The following is a 17956-nucleotide window of genomic DNA, read 5'->3' as shown; positions in this document are numbered from 1 at the left end:
CAATGCATCGTGGAAGATATTTTTTGGTACCCAGACTCCGGACTGAAAATTTCAACATGGTGGACAAATGGTGAGTTCCACTTCAAAAGTTAATTTTGCGATTTATGTAAGATATTTGAAGTCTTCTTCATCAATTTCATCGATGGCAAAATCAGGTAGAACGGGTAGGAGACGTAAGCGTAAGAGAAACGGCATCTGTTGCAGCGAACATGGTAGAACAGTCAATGAAGCCGAGTGTATCACGCTTCTGAAATGGGCAAAAAGAAACGGAATTTCTCTTGGTAAACTTCGGCCAGCCTATTTTCCAGCAACAGGAAGAGGCTTGATGACTTGCAGGAAGCTTAGCAGTGGTGATTTAGTGATTTCTGTACCAGAAGAAATGTTGATCACTGCAAAAACAGTAAGACAGAGTGACATTGGAAAGCAGTTGGCAAAACTATCACTCAAACCTTTGCTGATGCTATGCGTTTTTATTTTATATGAAAAGCATCGAGGAAAAAGCTCATTTTGGCATCCTTATATCAGTGCACTGCCTAGGTCTTTTAATACTCCAGCTTTTTTCAATGAGGAAGAACTTAACGCTTTGCCTTCAAGTTTACACGAACAGTGCATAACCCAGATCAATACTGTACATGAATCTTATGAAGAGCTTAAAAGATTGCTTGAAAGCTCCACCGGTATACTGGAGAAAACATTTCTAGACAACCTGACATTTGATGAGTTCAGATGGGCTTGGTTTGTTGTGAACACAAGGTCCGTGTATAAAGCTGGCCAGGTACATGTACATGTAGTGACATCAACAGTTGCCATGGGAACATTAGAGACAGAGAATGCTTATGCACTTGCCCCAGTGCTTGATTTGCTGAATCATACTGACACAGCAGAGGTATATATCAGGAGAACTTTTGATATTTTAAGAGGTAGAGCATGATAGTTTATTAAGTGAGAATTATTAAGGCAAATTGGTTTTGTTGATCTGCAAGGGCAAAACGTGAGATGTGTTATTGGATTGGTATTCCCTATGACAGACAGGGAGACCCCAGTAAGAAAGAACTCTCTCTTTTTTTATAGTCTCGAGGTATATAAAAGAATAGGGATTCCTCGAGTTGACTAAGTTGAAGAACAGTTGAGCCTTATATTTTCCTTTGGTCATTTGCCAAATGGCCCATCACGCTGGCTCTTATTTCCAGTTTCAGTAGCTTATGTGACTAGTAGTATTAGCTCTACTCCCCCTTTGATGGGATGCTAGTCCATCACAGGGTTATCGCCCATCATTAAATTAGCCGGTACCCATTTATACACCTGGGTGGAGAGAGGGACTGTGAGAGTAAAGTGTCTTGCCCAAGAACCCAACACAATGTCCCCAGCCAGGTCTTGAACCCAGACTCCTTGATCCAGTGGCAAGCATACTAACTATGAGGCCACTACACCTTCATGTGATACAATAAAAATGGAATTCACAATTTCATTTATTAATATATATTTTGTATTTCTTTTTTTTTTTTTTTTCTCTCATTTTCTATAATGTAGGTCAGAGCTGGATTCAACCAAAGAAACAATAGGTATGAAATACACACTTTAACAGAATACAAGAAAGGCAAACAAGTTTTCATCAGCTATGGCCCTCATGACAACAGAAAACTGCTGATAGAATATGGTTTCATTTTACCGAAGAACTTGCACAATGCTGTTACCTTCTCTCAGGATCTAGTTTACTCAGTTGTCATGCCAGAGATAAGTGGTGTTTCCAGAAAGAAGAGGGAAATAATTGCAGCTAATCAACTGGAAAAAGACTTGTGTTGTTCCGAGGAGAATGGCCTGTCATGGAGTGTGTTCACCTTGCTTAGAATTCTTGCAATGAATGAAGAAGAATTTAGGAAACACTGGCAGAGAACACTCACTGGAGAACATCTACATGAAGGAATCGAACGAACAGTTTTACGATGGAGGCAGCAATTGATTCGAAGAGTTTTAGAATTGTACAAGGAAGCTGACAACTTGAGTGATAATGCCTGTTTGCCATTTCATGGTCAACTGTCCTTGAATATGGAGTTAGCTTTACAATTAAGAATCCAAGAAAAACAGATTTTGAAGAACGCATTAAAGTTGCTAAAGATTTCTTGATACTTAGAGCATTCGAATCTTATTTCAATCTTTAATAATTTACAATGACAAATTATTCAGAGCTGGCTAAGGTCCATTATATGACCTGTTTTCAGTCCCGCATGCAACTTAATGTTTGTTGATTTTGAAAGCCTTCATTCTTTCATGAAACTCTCTACCTACATCGTAAATATATAACAATATGCATTTTTAATATGGTCATTAGTGATCAAGACAGAAGCCTGGCATTTTCAGTTTCTGTTTATTGAAATCTCGCCTTAACATCTTTAAAATTATCTTTTTACTTTTTTACTTCCTCTCAATATGCTCACCATTGCACACTTAACAAGTTCTGCTTACACATTCTCAGAGGCTCAAATGTTCAATGATAGTTGCAACAATGTTAAGAAAGATAAAATTCCAGTATAGTACATTTTCAGTTGAATGTAATACAGAATCACTACACACGTCCCAACTGGGCTGGGAGCTGGATGTATTCAAAACTTTCTGGATGGTCCCTCTATGTTTTCACTTACATGTATAAGTGGTAATTCCCTCCCCCACCTAAATTTTCCACTTGATGTTCCATCCCTTTATGTGTTTAATCAAACATTCTTCCAAATGCTGTATATTTTGCGACTGTAGAATGAGCATTTAGTGAAGAATAACTCGTTTTCAACCTGTTAAATGGAATTGTATTGTCTTGACGACTTGATACGAGAACTTGAAATTAAGATTGTTCATTAACAAACTTAAAATTTAGTCTGTGACAATGGTGGCATCTTCGAGTCCCATCGAGTGGTTCTGTCTCTGCTTCTCTCAGTAGATTTCACTGCTGAAAAATATAAAGATGTTCATTGGGCTAATACGTCCAATGCACACTTATACGAGTTAAAGGATTTACTTAGAAGTGGTAACGAAAGCAGACAATTCCCGCTTGAAATGATTAGAAGAAACCCATGGGTTGAAGAAAGGTGAGAAAAAGTGTAAAAGCGTTACTTTACACTTACTTTACATCAATAAATCTAGCATGTAAAAGGAGACCCAACTGGGTGTGACTGACGCTCAATTAAGACCTGAAACTCGCCTTCAACTCCTAAAGACACCTTAATAGGTGAAAACAAAACAAAACAAAAAAATACATTTTAACGTTCTATCCTGAACACGGACTCGAGATCAAGTGAGACCAAAGTTCGCGATTTTCACCCTATAACGGGACGCCCAATCAACATGAGATTCCCTCCACTTAGGCCCCACCCCAAGCGCCCCACCCCCGACGCCAGATCCTTCCAAAGGTCTTCGATTTACATGAAGAGATGAAAGACAACATGACACAATCTTGAGCCCACAATTTCTTCGGCTTCGCAACAAGGGTTGGAGGAGCTGAAGAAACTTCGGGCTGAGAGTGATCGAAGAACTGATGCTCCAAGGCCCTCTCTGAAAAGTATGTTATTACCTGGCTCCGTATGTCTGGCACATAGCGTTACGTCACATCACAGATCCCGGAAGCGCGATAGGTGAAATGTTTTTGAAATCGTTCTCGATGCTTGCAATTAATTGCTTTTCATCATCATCATACATTTCGCTGTAGTTTGGTGGCTTTATCACGACGATCTCGGCCTCTTTATGTCTGTGTGAAAGGTAAGTAATTAAAAAAAAAGAGCATTGGAGAAACTCAGACTGAAAAGACTAAAGCAGAAATGAGTTTCTTACTCAATAGGCCCCGTTTACACTAGGCAGGAGATATTTGAAAACAATGTTTTCATTCTGAAACGGCATTTAATGTTTTCCATCCACACTACGCTGGAGAAATCTGAAAACGCAACAATCACCGGTCATTTTGGATCATATCGATATGTGTTTGAGAAAACTCGGGCAGTGAAATCAAGCTAAATCACATTGTTAGGGTGACGTAATCGTTTTTGAAAAGCTCCGTTTTCAGCACGTTTTCCGTTCACATTAAAACGCAAAGCCGGCGTTTTCAAATTCCTCCGGTTTGAAGAGCGTTTTCGAAAAGCTCCGTTTTCGTGACGGATTAGTGTGGACGGTAGGCCAAGCCGTGGAAATAAAGCTGCGTTTTCAACTTTCTTCGGCCTAGAGTGGACGGCCGGGGCCTAAGGAATGATGTGAAGATATCCGTCGTAGATGACACAAACTGAGCGGAAAGCTACGCATGTTTTAGAAACATCGGGAAAATTGATATCGAAGTAATAAAAGCTGATCAACCAAATTCTTTGTCAGAGATGCGACATATCGGGCCCTCAATTGATTATTTGCTTACGTTCCTTTAATTTCAGTTCGAACTCTTGGGGGCCGTGTAAGCAATTCCCTCCAATGTTACACATGTAGATTTCAGACATCCACTTGACTCAATGTTTCAATTATTTTGAGATTCAGATGATTTACAAGAGCTCGAAGCGTTCTGTATGTATAATATGGACACATCCGGTATAAAAACTCTAAGGTGCCTATACTGTTGCAGATATGCTTGCATCACGTGACGTGTTTCAGCCAATCGAATGCGAGAAAAACAAACAAGTGACTGAGGCAGGTACCTCGGCTGGCTACGGCTTTGAAATTATATGGAGCTGCAATATAATTTTTCACTCAATCCTAAACTAAGTTTACATACGTGGAAAAACACTACACTTAGTTACACAGTTTTTCTTTTCTTACTCGATAGTATCCGCTGTGACCTCTCGCTCATTGTCGTTTTTGTCTGTTCCGACGTTTGGTTTTCCTGAAAATGAAACCACCTTATGTCATAATTTATCGAAACAACATCACACGTAATCCTTGCATGTACTGTAACTTACTATGAGACCATTTGCAAAGTAGTTTACCATTAAAATTATCAAACGAAATTTTCGTCGACGGCAACTTAATTTCGTGGTTGTGGAATAAAGATCTTTAATATCGCCACTCTCGATCTTCGCGAATTCGGAACGGTGATTTGTGAGGACCCCATCAGGGGTGAGAACCCACATCCGATGTTAGGTTTTGGCCTAGATTTCCTGTGTCTTTTTCATTTGCAAAAGTTAACTATTTTCATACTGCGTGATATCCCGTTTTATCTGATCAAAATATCCCATATTCCATTAGTGTTTAACCCCAAAACTCCTCTATCTCTTTAAGTTTTTACCGAAATAAATATCGAATTCCGAAAACCCAAAATAAAACCTCATCGGTATATCGTTTCCCTTTTTCTAAACCAGAGCCGCTTTCTCTTCTTGAGACAACAAAAAAAGTAAGAAATTTCATGACACAAAAATTTCGTGTATTTTCTAGGGTACATTTCATTTGCAGCATAGAGCCGGCTCAAACGTTTGAGGTGGATATTTCTTGCTCTCACTATGACAATTCACAGTGGAGGCAATTTTTACCATGTGCCTGTAAATGTCATTCTTTACCTCTATAATTTTTACTATATATCACAAGTGGTTATTTCTAAGTCTCTGCGCACGACACCTCACTTCTACGTACACATATATACATGTTAGCTAATCTCAAGCCCAGATCTCCCACGGCCAAGCGTCAAATAGAGTGTGGCTGCATGCCAGCTTCAGATTATCCCATAAGCAAGGCATCCGTGACGCGGACCATGATTGAATTCTGCTAGAATATTTGTCTCCTAGAATATATGTCTTTACTGTCATCATTGTTTTACAGATAGAGCTTTCATTTTCCCAAATGTCGTTTTCGCAGGGGGATTTTCTTTTGCACTAAGACACACCGCCACTAATATTATCGATACACAATGACAAACGAATTTATATCAACCCGATGAAAAGTTTTATCCGAATCATGTTCTGTGTAGGTACCACCTGTTACTTCATTGCTTTCCTCTTTTAAAGTGTGCCTGATTAGATTTTTTTGTTGTTTATTCTTGGTTGTTTGATTGTTTTGTGCAGCAATATTTAATCATTGTGTTCATTTACTATCGATTCAAGCTAGCGTGTTATTTTTGGCCTGAAAAAGGGGAAAAAATGAAAAAACTTTTACTGCATACTACTGAGAGTAACTATTGAAAAGTAAAGCTTTATCAAGTTGCATGCGTCACAGTTGAAATGTATACTCAAAAACATATTTTAATTTATATTTCCATTAAGTTCCTATCGACTATGGTTCCTACTTCATAATTGAATTTTAAGTAACACACGAAAAATTGTTTCTTTTTCTTTTATTAAAATCTCGATCTGTTTTTTTTTTTTTTTTTCAGTATCACAGTGTTCTTTTAAATTAATGTATGATCTTAGCCTAAACTGATGTGGCGATATAATATTGCATGTTTGTTTATATCTGAAATCATTTAGGCAAACTTTTCAAAATAGTAATAGCTTCAAATGCTGATGAACGGAGATTAAATTTATTCATTGTGTATACGAAGGATAACATGAATTTGCAAATTAACGTTTTCCGATGTATCAGTGATGCCCATCGCAGCCATTTTTTTTTTGTTGTTTTTTTTTTGTTGTTGCAAATTTCGCTTAAGATCATGCCAGGTGGTATTTCATAGCCGGCACGTACAAACGATAGAGAAAACTCTTACCTGAATCGCTGTTTGAAGTTGATATCTGAAAGAAATTAAAGAATTGTTGCAGATTGATTTAACATTCTTTAAAGCTATCCATGCCACAGCAAATCCAACTATGCAGAAGAACAGGGTTTTTTCGCTGTTATCTTAGTTGTACGCATACCATCAACTGTTCAACTGTTGTTGTCCGACGTTTCGATGTTGCTTACATCATTACTAAGGTAACAATATCTCGGCTATTATACTAGTTCCACTAATTTATATTCACACCGCGATAAAACTGTCATTTTTACCTTGATAAAGATGCTAGCAACATCGAAACGTCGGACAACTGTAGTTTTATCATTTCTATTGAAGTTTCTCAGTAAACCGCTGTTCAACTGTTGAACAAATACATGTATAATATTCACGAAGTTACAGTTTGTGCTAATCATTTAGTTATGTCGAGGCTACTAGCGCCATATGCCTCGCAAATTTTCATACAAGAAAAAATATTATTGTTAAAATGGGATAAACAAATATAGGTTATATAGATTCAAGTTACGCCCATTTGAGCTCACAAAATCCGAAAAAGTTCAGTTCAGTGAATTTCTTAAGAGAAAGCAACTAAGGTAAATACATTTCTATAATAACCCACCTGTTTTGTAGGGGCATTTACAGCTCTGAATTTCTCAATGTCTATTAAAGCAGATGGGTCGAACACCTCGTCCGTATCTTCCTGCAAAACAAAACAAAAATAATAAAATTTTAAACAAAACCTCATGTGAATTTTAAATGTAATTAAAATTATTTTGCCTGCCCCAAGGCGATCTCTGGAAAACCATATATCATATGCATCTACATACAGGTTAAATAAGCCTGTTATTTACCTACCGACAGTGTTACAAGAATCGCTGTTAGTTTATCAGCATGGTGTTTACCTTGTGAATACTCCGTCGCTTGCTCATTCGTTCACTGTTATCAACAGAATAAGTTCCATCGGGGGACATACGGGCGCCCAACGAGTGGTTTATCAATTTCTCTTTATCTTGATGGTCTCCGTAGACGTGACTTGAAGCCAAGTCAACACCGTCTTTTCCATATTCGCTCTCCAAATCAACCAGTCCTTCTGGCTTAGGTCTTGATTGCGAACTTTCAAGGTTTTTCACATTGTTTTTAACTTTCGATATACTCCAGGCGTTATCGATAATTTGTTGCCCGTCCCGTTGCGGTCTCGATCGCTTGAGGTTGTTTATTTCCTTGTCTGGCCCTAGTTGATTTCCTTCTGTTGGATTCGTGTCCTGCAGTGAATTTGCTGTCGTTTCGATCCCATCGGGTTTTTCCTGCCACGGTTGATCTGCGATTTCTTTCACGCTGTTTTCTTTTGAGAGGTTTCCCGCTTCATTTTCTTCAGCGTTGAATTTTTGAATAGGGGCGGACCCGCTACAACCCATCCCAAACCTGTACGAACCTACATGTTCGCCGATTTAACTTCGCAGAAATGCAACAAGCATCTTAAGCCAAGTGAACAGTTTGTCGAAAAACGCTGTCAAGCGAATTGTCAAAAAACCGGCAACTAATTCGTTGTGATGCAAATTGGTTTACTTAAGAAATCTACGTCACTAAAGATGTAATTAAAACAACCGCCATAGCGTTCTAATTCTGTTAGAGTTAATTATACCTTCCACATCTATAGGTGACCACATAATTATAATAGTTCACCAGTTGTTTGTTTTGTTAATCGCTTGTAAAATTCGTGATATGTCACTGTGGAGTATACAACATTAAAAACTCGTTTATCTTCATATACTCCTTTAAACGAAATATTTTTCCGCCAGCCGCTGCGTTTAAAGGTTTTTGATTGTTTCTACTTTTGTTTGGATTAAATTCTCTTAAATCCTGACTAAACGATGAATAAATTTGAGAAAACACAAAGCATGTGTGATGAAGACATTACAAAATTCTATTGTCTAAATCTTGTATTGTACTTGTTTGCACAAAAGAGAACATTATTTTTTTAGCAAACACCTTAGATGCTTTCGAATTGACAGCTGGCTACGGGAATCACAAAACGTTGATCAACGCGCGATAAAAACGCGCACGCGCTACTCCACGTGTCCCCGCGCGAGAAAATAAAAATCTCCTCGCGACGGTAGCCAACTTAAATAATTTGTGAAAGTTCTTTTCCGTGATTTTGAAAGAAGGGCGAATATAACTGGAAACGAAACATTTGCATGAGAATTCGACATGTGGTCTGTACAAAACACGCTATTCACTTTTTCAAGACAAAACTTTAGATTCTAGTAGTAGTAGATTCTTCAGATTAATTTGTATGCCGGAGAAACTCACTGGAATTATGGCTGCGTGAATCGATCTCGTGTCACTTTTGCAAACTGATATATTTCAGACTGTTTGCATGGCCCGCAGAAATTGTTCAGTAGATAATTGTTTGATTAGTAGTTTACTGAAAAGCTTCAACAGAAATAATAAAATTATGGTACGTTGTCGGACGTTTTTATCAAGGTAAAAATGACAGTTTCATCACGGTGTGAATATAAATTAGTGGAACTAGAATACTAGACATTTGCTTGTTATCTCACGTATATATATAGTTTCGTGCGGATAGAGTCAGTTTGCACGTTTAGAGTTGGTTTGAGGTCTTGACTAACTAACATTTCGCAGATAAGACAATCGAATTAGTTGCGGCATTTTTTCAATACTGAAAATTTGTTAATTAAAACCACTTTTGAGATCCTGTGCGTGTTAAACATGTGCTTTCCAATTGACAAATTCAGGGTTCTGTGTTCAGCGATACGTTGATGTAAGTTTCAGTTCGTGTATCCAACATACAGTCCATATCACACTGAGACCACATTTAAAATGGTACACAACGCATTGTTCGCTGGCGATTTTTCGTTTCTTGTTCCCTGGGTTTCAGAAAGTCTCCGATTTTTCGGCTTGTCTGACACTAGTTGTAACTGCAAGCCGATTTTGTTTTTGGCAATGTTCACGGTTGTTATTGTTGTTGTTGCTGTTGTTTTGTTAAAATTAAGCATTATCGACGTTTTTTTAGGTCACTTTCGTGCAAGTTAAATCCATATTTTGCAACAAATTTGAACGGGAAAAAGGTTTCTACACCTAACAACTGGACTATTTTCATTTTAGTGCGATGTTTTGAAAAAGCAGTTGGTCGATACCAATTCGCTAGAGGTCCATCTTTGCGGTCCGTTTTGCGAAATTCGGACCGCTTAGACAGCCAATGAAAATTCCCCTTTTGATCTTGGTTCAGTTTACCATATTTTTATTTTAAAATAAGCCCTCTCAATCGCCTGGCTTTTTTAGGAAAGCTCAGAGAGAAGAAATTTTTTTTTTTTTTAATTTTCTTCGCGACTGAAGCTCAGCAAAACTGGTTCGATCAAAGGTAAAACTATTGTTTGGCGTTTCTTGTCTCATGGCTGAACCAATAGTAACTCGCAATATTTACTATTTGTCTTGGCTAGGGAGTAAGCTTTCACCCAGTGTTCTACAAACCACACGTTCGTAATATTTAGTGGAGAACTGGGTTCAGTTCCAGGCCTTTCTTGTTTTTGCGAAACAAAATGGCGGATATTTAATATGCCAAGTACAGCAACCGTATAAAACGACTATTTCGGCGTGATGGAAACTGACATTCATGTCCAAGACTTGCCGGAGACTATTGTCCTTAAGATATTTTCCTTTGTAGCCGGGCAGCGTATTTTTAACTTGTTTAGAATACGTCTTGTTTGCAAGAGATGGTGTCGTCTATCAGAAGATTGCAGCTTGTGGAGGAAGATACACTTTCCGAACTGTGACGAGTTGTCTCTGGACGTGCTGAGGCGCATGTTGTCCTGGTGTAGTAACGTGAAGGATGTCAATCTCTCGAACTGTGCTCGGGTGAATGATGAATGTGTGAAGGTTGTTGCCAAAAAGTGCCCCAATTTGGAAGTCCTTGAATTATCAGGCTGTAACTTGTTGAGCGATTGTGGGTTGGAAGTCATCTCAAGGAATTGCAGCCTGCTCATGTACTTAAGCATCACGGCGTACAAAGCGAGCGTATCTTCCAAGGCTTTAGAGGATTTAATCAGAACTTGCAAAGCACTTCAAGAACTGATCGTTGTTTGTGTATCTCGTGAATGTGACGAAGAAGTCAATGATACATACTTCTACTTAACCAACAATTTTTTGGACTCCATACAGACGAGCAAAAGCTTGAAAAGGGTGCATTTAATCAATGCAGGAATCATTGGAGAAGAAATAGACTTGTCTAGACCCTGCACAGTTAATTTACTCGGCTTAGGACTGCCTGGTTGTATGGAACTGAACAATGATGTGTTATGCCATTTGTGTTACACTTCTCCTAAGCTGCAAGTTTTAGACGTCTCTTATTGTCCTGGTATAGACGATGCAGGCATTTCAGTTGTTGCCCAGGTTTGTCCAAACCTAGTGCAGCTTATTGCAAAAGGCTGCCCTTGTATTACCGATGTGTCAATAGAAGCCATTGCAGAACACTGCAACATGCTTCAGTGCTTGAATGTATGTGGCTGTGAGTTGCCTAGACCTGCAGGGAACATAACTGACGTCGCAGTGCAAAGAATTGCTGAAAATTGTTTTGATTTATGCCAGTTAAATGTTAAATCTTGCCAGGGAGTCACAGATTTAGGGATTTCTGCTATTGCAACAAACTGTGTTAAATTGACACATTTAAACATCTGTGGTTGCCTGGGAATTTCGGATGTGTCTGTTAAACTAGTAGCAACATTTTGCAACGATCTGAAGAGCTTAGAGATGTCAGAATGCCTGCGTATAACAAGAGACAGTATCAATGACATTGTGCAAAACTGCATCAAGCTTGAACACCTAGACATGCAAGTTTGCTCTTATGTAAATGACTTGGATTTTAATTCAGATGAAAACACACTCCTTGGTCTTTGCCATGTTGATCTGTCTTACTGCACCAAAATCACAGATAGAACTTTGAAAGTAATAAGCAAGAGCTGTCCGAGGTTAACCTATCTTAGCATTGCTGGCTGCCATAGAATCACTGACACAGGTGTTAGCAGTCTTGCACAGAACTGCCGCGAGTTGCAGTATCTTGATGCTTCATTCAGAGGGTCACAGTCCTGTGCCCAGATCACCAGCACCTCAATGCTTGCTATTGCCATGAATTGTCCTAATTTGGTTTATTTGGATTTGATAGGCTGCTCAAATATTAGCGAGACTTCCATTAACACAGTTGTCCAATCATGCAGATATTTAAAGCAGCTTAATGTAAGTCAGTTTACTGAGAAAATGGATTCACAATTGCTTTTACGCATAACAAAATGTATTTCACAATATCGCTCTTCCTGCAGTTGGGAAGAGATGATCTCGCCACCCCGAGGAAGAATGTTAGTTCAGAATTTCCTCTTCAAACTGGCTGCACCAAATTTATAACTTATCAATGTTTTCCAAGCATGTAACCATGCAGTATAAATGACTTTCTTGGATGTCAAATTTTGGTTTGGTATAACAACATACATGTATCTGAATTTAGTTATACATGCAATAAAATATCAAACAAAATTTAGTTTGTGGTGGTAAAGTTACATATTAAGATTTTCTTTTTTTTTTCTTTTTTTTTTTTTTTTTGCTGACTGCAGTTAATTTCAATGTTTTTCTATCTTGGTACAAGTACAGCAAACTAGTGAACAGGGCTTTTGAGTAAAGCCCCGGGAACAGGACTACAAGTAGAACTCTTTGTCTGCGGTTTGTGCAGCTTTTTTTTTTTTTCTTTTTTCTTTTCTTTTTTTTTTTTTTTTCAAAACTAGGCCTTTGAGCTTGTTGGTAGTGCATTTGTGAGGGGTTTTATTGAAAGAAATTTTACAATGATGGAACATACACTCTGTAAATGTAAGTGGAAGGGAAACACACGAGGAAAGTTCAAAGTGCATAAAGAATAGCACATGTCGTGTAACCGGCTACATGAAGCATCATGATACAAAGCAAACAGCGAGTCCTACAGTCGTGAAATGATCTTCAAAAGTCTCTGAACATACTGATTACAATTGTTTTATTTTTGTGTGTTTTTTTTTTTTGAGGGGGGAGGGTATTTTGCTGTCAGCTGTACAGTGGTATCTTTTACACGTCATATTAACCATGAACAAAGCCCAGATTGGTTTGCGGTGAGGGTTTTATTCAAATTTTCTTACGAGCGTTCATGTCCTGGTATGGCCGTTTCATAAAGGCGCACATCTGGTGACGTCTCAGTCAACTTGCTGATCCACCGACTTAGAACTCCGTCTACAGAATAGTAAGAGAAGGGCATGATATGAAGTGTCCAAACGTTCGTGTGTGTGTTACTCAGCAAGTTATGAGGTATTCTAATCCGTTTGTCAGGTCATCTAAGTGCTCACTGAATTATTTGCTTGCCACAAGAGAATCAGGTGATATGGCAAATACGTGCAAGTCTCAACGCGTATATATTTTACGTGCCGATTATCTGGTGATGTGTTCAGTAATAACAATAACAAGTTCAGGAGGCCAGAAGCATATCTGATAAATGTTCCTCGCAGTTGTGAAATCTAAAAACCAGGTGACTCGGCAATTTATTTAAACATGCCTATCAACAATGGCAACAAGGAGTATCCACGGATTGCCTAGCGATGGAAGATGCATAAGTAGGTGTACAGGAGATGAGAAACAAATCTCAGTCAATGTTCCTTCCAGCTGAGTAGGGGATTTTTTTCGACTATAGTACCTTTCCAGTTCCAATAAAATCAGGTGATTTGATGATGTCCTAAAAAAAAAAAAAAAAAAAAAAACTGGTCTGGAACTCTTTGTCAAGTTATCTTTCCAGTTCCAGTGAAATCAATTGATCTATTAAAAGACGCACAGAAATCATCAATGAATGGTTATTTGACGACTGGCTTAGGAACTCTTTTGGCAAGTTTAATATCTTTTTACTTCCAAGAAAATCTGTGATCTAAAGACGTGGCAAATATCAACAATGGAAGAGATGGCAACTTAACTTAAAGTTGAAACCTCACCCCCCCCCCCCCGCCCCCACCCCTAAACTAAACGTATAGTGCATATAATTGAGCTCTGCCGACCCAACCGCAAAAACGCTCCAAACATTCCCCCAACATTGCCCAAAGTCCGTACGTCTACGTTCCTACGTCCCTACTGGGGATTTGGTTACTCTATATTTGTCTCCAGTTGGATTCCAAAAACATCAGGTGATTTGACGACACAAAAAACAAAATCAAAACAATAGTTATTGACTGAATGCGGAAGTTATCTTTCCAGGTCCAAGAAAATCAGGTGATCTGGCGATTTACTAAAGTTAACAATGGATATAAACTGACAGTGCAACACTGTGGCGAATTATCTTTTTAGTTCCAAGAAATTCAGTTAGTTGATCTGACAATTACCAAAATCAAAAATGCGTGGTAATTTGAAAAGCTGTGGAACCATTTTGGCAAGTTTAATGCATTTTTAGTCACAAGAAAATCGTGTGACGTAAGAAGTACAAAACTAAACCGAATGGACGAGATGCCATCCTAAAATTGAAGTTGAAGCCCGGGAGGTCGCCGATTTTGCCTCTTCGCAACCCCCAAAACTTTCTTAAATATTCCCCAACGTCATCAAAAATTGGGCAAAAGACTTCTTTTCGTGTCTGAGAGATTTGGCGACTCTATCTTTCCAGTTCCAAATATATCAATCCGGTGATCTGAAAATATAGCAAAATCAACCAAGGTTATTGACTCAATTCTTTTGTGCAAATTTATCTGTCCACTTCTAAGAAAATCGGGTGACTTGTGCACGTACCAAATCAACAATGGGTATTAACTTACTGCGGAAGTCTTTTGGCAAAGTTATCTTTTCAGTTCTAGGAAAATCAGGTGATTTGCACACCTACGTACCAAAATAAATAATGGGAATCAAGTTTGGGCGTGACGAGACGTCCTCGCGATATCATATGAAGGTTTAGCAGAACAGAAACATACTCCATTAGGTTCTTTCGCTCCAAAGTGTTAAGTGCCAAGCTGAACAGAATTTCGTAAGTAGTCTTTCCTACTACAATAGAAACTTAGGCTTGTCTGTTCACACTGATACTTTCCAACAGGGCAAAATAACAATTGCAAAGACATGAATACATTTGATCGGCTTGATGTCTACTTTTTATACCGCTATTCAACTCCAAGAGAAGCGAGAGACTTCAAATCTCTTTCTCTCAGGAAAAGCAAAAACAAGCCGAAAAATTGAAATGTATAGATCAATATAAACTAGGAAAATTCGCCGAATTTCTCTAGTTAAATGAAACAGGCCTAGGCTTAGCTAAGTTGTGCGCAAAAAATTTAGGACAAGAGTGTCATGTAAATATAGCTTCTCGAATTTACCTAAGCATAAATTCTCTTCCCAGCTTTATTCCGCCAGGTAATTAATTTAGTTTGATTACATATAGCGTATCAATCAAAAAATACAAACTACAAGAAGCGGTACGTGAAAAGAGTGAAATTATTGGTAGCGAAATGCAAACAGTTGACCCGCGGTTACTAAAGTTTTTCTGCTTCCTTGTTTACAGGTAATCTTCGACATGGCGGCTGAAAGCGAAACTGTTTCACAAGCAGTAAAAGGAGCCTTGGAGCAAATCCAAAAAAATGCTCCCGAGGAGTTTTCAAAGATGAATGCAGATCCCAAAGTGAGAGACGCTGTTACTGAAGCAGCCAGAGCGGCAGCCACCGAAGAAGTAAAACTCGCCCATGAGTTCGCTTCTCGACCTGACCAAGACATCCGCGAAAGGCTTGCCAAGTACTTGCCTGAAGACCGGATCAAGCTGATAGAAGAGGCACTCAGCATCCCAACATTTCGCATGGAAATAACCCAGAAGAGAGGTGGCAAATATTTGGTGCAGATGACAAGGGAAGGCAAGGAATTCCTACCTGGGAAAGAGCTCACAACAGTTGCAGACATCGATTGGGCAAGCATCCTACAGGAAGCCAGTATTCTAGTTGAGGCCATACTTCTCGTCATGAGCGCAGTAGGCCTAGAGCCATCTGTGAGCCAGAGTACGATGAAAGCCACAATTGAAGACACCGCGAAGGCAATTGAGAATTCTTCGGCGTTGCAGAGGGCGATTGCAAAGTTCATTTCTTCTTGGCACGCGGCTGGGGGCAATGCATTGAAAAGAGCTAAAGCCATCTTCATCCTTCTGAAGGAAAGTTACGCAGCTGGAATCGTGTGGACCATCATCAAGAGCTTGTGCAGAGAGATGAAATGGTACGACTGGCTTGAGACAGCAGCTAAGGTGACGGCCATTATCATTGCAGCTCTTGCTACAGAGGGAGCGGCGCTGATAGCAAAGATTGCCTTGGTTGTCATGTCGGCCGTTGATTTCGTAAGGAAACTCGCCAATCTGGCGAAGCTCGAGGAAATTAAGCAGAATCTGTAGAAAGCGCTTGACCATGATAGTAACGGTGTGCTCTTTGAAAAAAGGTTTTGCCCTGCTTAAACACGGTTTATTTGGTCAGCTAGGTCAGTAGCGATGAGCTCAGGAGACACCGAAAGACCTGATTCCTTAGTTGTGAATTGGATTGGATATCTGAAGCCGATAAAGTTGTTATTAGGGACAATTATGGCTAGCGTGTTTGCTGTCATTTTAGTGATTAAGGTTGTTTTAGTTCTAACATTTTCTAGTAGTGACTAAAGGTTTCAGAAGTTATCATTATCATTGTAACATCTAATATTCTTGTTTGCATCAATGAATTATTAATATCCTGGAAATGACATTTAGTTGTCCATTAGGCAATTCGTGTAATAGTGCATGTTCTTATCCTTTATTTTAAGCCCCTCGTATCAAGCGCTCACAGAGGAAAAGATAGTTTTAAAATATCGGCGAAATACACGTTAATTATATGGAAAACGATACATAAACACGGAAAATAAAAGCCGTTTGCACTCTGGATGCGTGAAACTTGAAAGCCAATTGTAAATTCTCAATTCATATTCTTTGTAATGACCTGTAGCCGAAGAAAGATTTGCAGTAGTTAATTTTTTTGCTTTCCTGTTTAGGTCCGAACTTTAGTTTTGATTGAGAAGATACCAGTGTCAGATACTCGAGACAGTGTTTTATCATGTCTATAAACGCCTCGAATTTTATCAAACATTCTCCACAACGCCACGCCGCGCATTTTCAATTCTGTTCTCGGAGGTCATTATACAATATATTCAGTCAATAGCGTGGAGAAACGTCACGAATTTTTTGAATATCATCATAATCATAGCCGAAAGCAAGTATGTGGAACAAAAGGGGTAATCCGGAGATCAATTCCTAAGCACATTATTAGGTCAAAGGTGTAATTCTACGAAATCGTGGAACTGGTTAGTTATTTTGAGGTGCTGCAATCTCAGTTACACTCCGAATAAGCGGCTCGTGCAGTGGTTGCTGGATTCACGAAGTACAGAAAACTTCTAACGGCAAACGTCACTGTAATTGTAAATTGCAAAGGGCCAGATCTTTAGTAGTTTCTTCACAGCCGTACCACGCATCCGTCCTTACAATGGTTCTACCGAATAAAAACCACCAAGACATCCGCGATCCCAACGTTTTCTATACCGGAGAGAAAATAACAAATATATTGTTAACGCATTAGCTTAAAATAACCGAGGTACTGACTACAATGGAACCTCTAACCAAAGACCACCTTGGTGACAGAGGAAAGTGGCCGTTCTAATGAGATAGCCACTACGGGAAGGTATAAGGGTGTAATATGACTCCGGTATTTTCGTTGGTTTCAACATTTTTGTCTCAAAAAAATGCTTAGTGCAGCATGTAAATACATTACACAATCAAAATACATCAATTAAACAGAAACCAAACAGAAAGACAGACAAACGACGGGCGGTATGAATCAAGTTTTGTGACCTTTAAATTTCCCAATAAAAAATGGGGTTTTAATTACAGGTTAACGCACTCAGCGAAAGAATTATTGGGATTAACCTGCACGAGCTCACTAACAATAAACGAGAAATTTCAATACCGCACGAGGCTTTGCCAATTGCGGTATTGAAAATTTCGAGTTCATTGTTAGTGAACGAGTACAGGTAAATCCCGATAATTTACTAGCAATGGAGTGCGTTAACATTTTTATTATTCAAACTGAATACACTGCACAAAGAAACACTGCATTGAAACCACTATATTTGAGTCAGCCGAAGCCATGGTGTAATGACAGTAGTGTGTTGAATTTACACCACGGCTATTACACCACGATAATGACATCAAGGTGGTCTCGTCACAACCCAGTGTCACGAGGTACAAATCAGCCAATCAAAAAATCG

At 38.8% G+C, this 17956-nt stretch overlaps 4 protein-coding genes across 4 annotated transcripts; 3 read left to right on the top strand and 1 right to left on the bottom strand.

Moving 5' to 3' along the window:
• The first annotated feature begins 14 nt into the window (after positions 1 to 14).
• LOC145494636 (SET domain-containing protein 4-like) lies at positions 15 to 2124 on the top strand. The gene is made up of 2 exons (XM_081474172.1): positions 15 to 886; positions 1531 to 2124. Exons 1-2 carry the CDS (start codon positions 68 to 70, stop codon positions 2122 to 2124), a joined length of 1413 nt encoding a protein of 470 aa, XP_081330298.1. The 5' UTR covers positions 15 to 67.
• Positions 2125 to 2865: 741 nt separating this feature from the next.
• LOC145494640 (uncharacterized) lies at positions 2866 to 8488 on the bottom strand. Its single transcript, XM_081474177.1, has 6 exons — positions 7558 to 8488; positions 7275 to 7355; positions 6653 to 6677; positions 4780 to 4843; positions 3560 to 3733; positions 2866 to 2938 (listed from the first exon to the last, which is right to left on the bottom strand). The coding sequence occupies exons 1-5, from the start codon at positions 8068 to 8070 to the stop codon at positions 3592 to 3594; spliced, it is 825 nt and encodes a 274-aa protein (XP_081330303.1). The 5' UTR covers positions 8071 to 8488; the 3' UTR covers positions 2866 to 2938; positions 3560 to 3591.
• Positions 8489 to 10210: 1722 nt separating this feature from the next.
• Positions 10211 to 12213, top strand: LOC145494633 (uncharacterized). Its single transcript, XM_081474170.1, has one exon. It carries the CDS (start codon positions 10274 to 10276, stop codon positions 12068 to 12070), a length of 1797 nt encoding a protein of 598 aa, XP_081330296.1. The 5' UTR covers positions 10211 to 10273; the 3' UTR covers positions 12071 to 12213.
• A 2362-nt stretch (positions 12214 to 14575) lies between these two features.
• On the top strand, positions 14576 to 16596 carry LOC145495589 (uncharacterized). Its single transcript, XM_081475221.1, has 2 exons — positions 14576 to 14675; positions 15201 to 16596. Exon 2 carries the CDS (start codon positions 15213 to 15215, stop codon positions 16065 to 16067), a length of 855 nt encoding a protein of 284 aa, XP_081331347.1. The 5' UTR covers positions 14576 to 14675; positions 15201 to 15212; the 3' UTR covers positions 16068 to 16596.
• Positions 16597 to 17956: the final 1360 nt, after the last annotated feature.

This window comes from Orbicella franksi, chromosome 8, assembly GCF_964199315.1.
Source record: "Orbicella franksi chromosome 8, jaOrbFran1.1, whole genome shotgun sequence".
In the NCBI taxonomy this organism is placed as follows: domain Eukaryota; kingdom Metazoa; phylum Cnidaria; class Anthozoa; order Scleractinia; family Merulinidae; genus Orbicella; species Orbicella franksi.
Note: the sequence above shows the minus strand (reverse complement) of the source record. Positions and strands in the feature narration are given on the sequence as shown.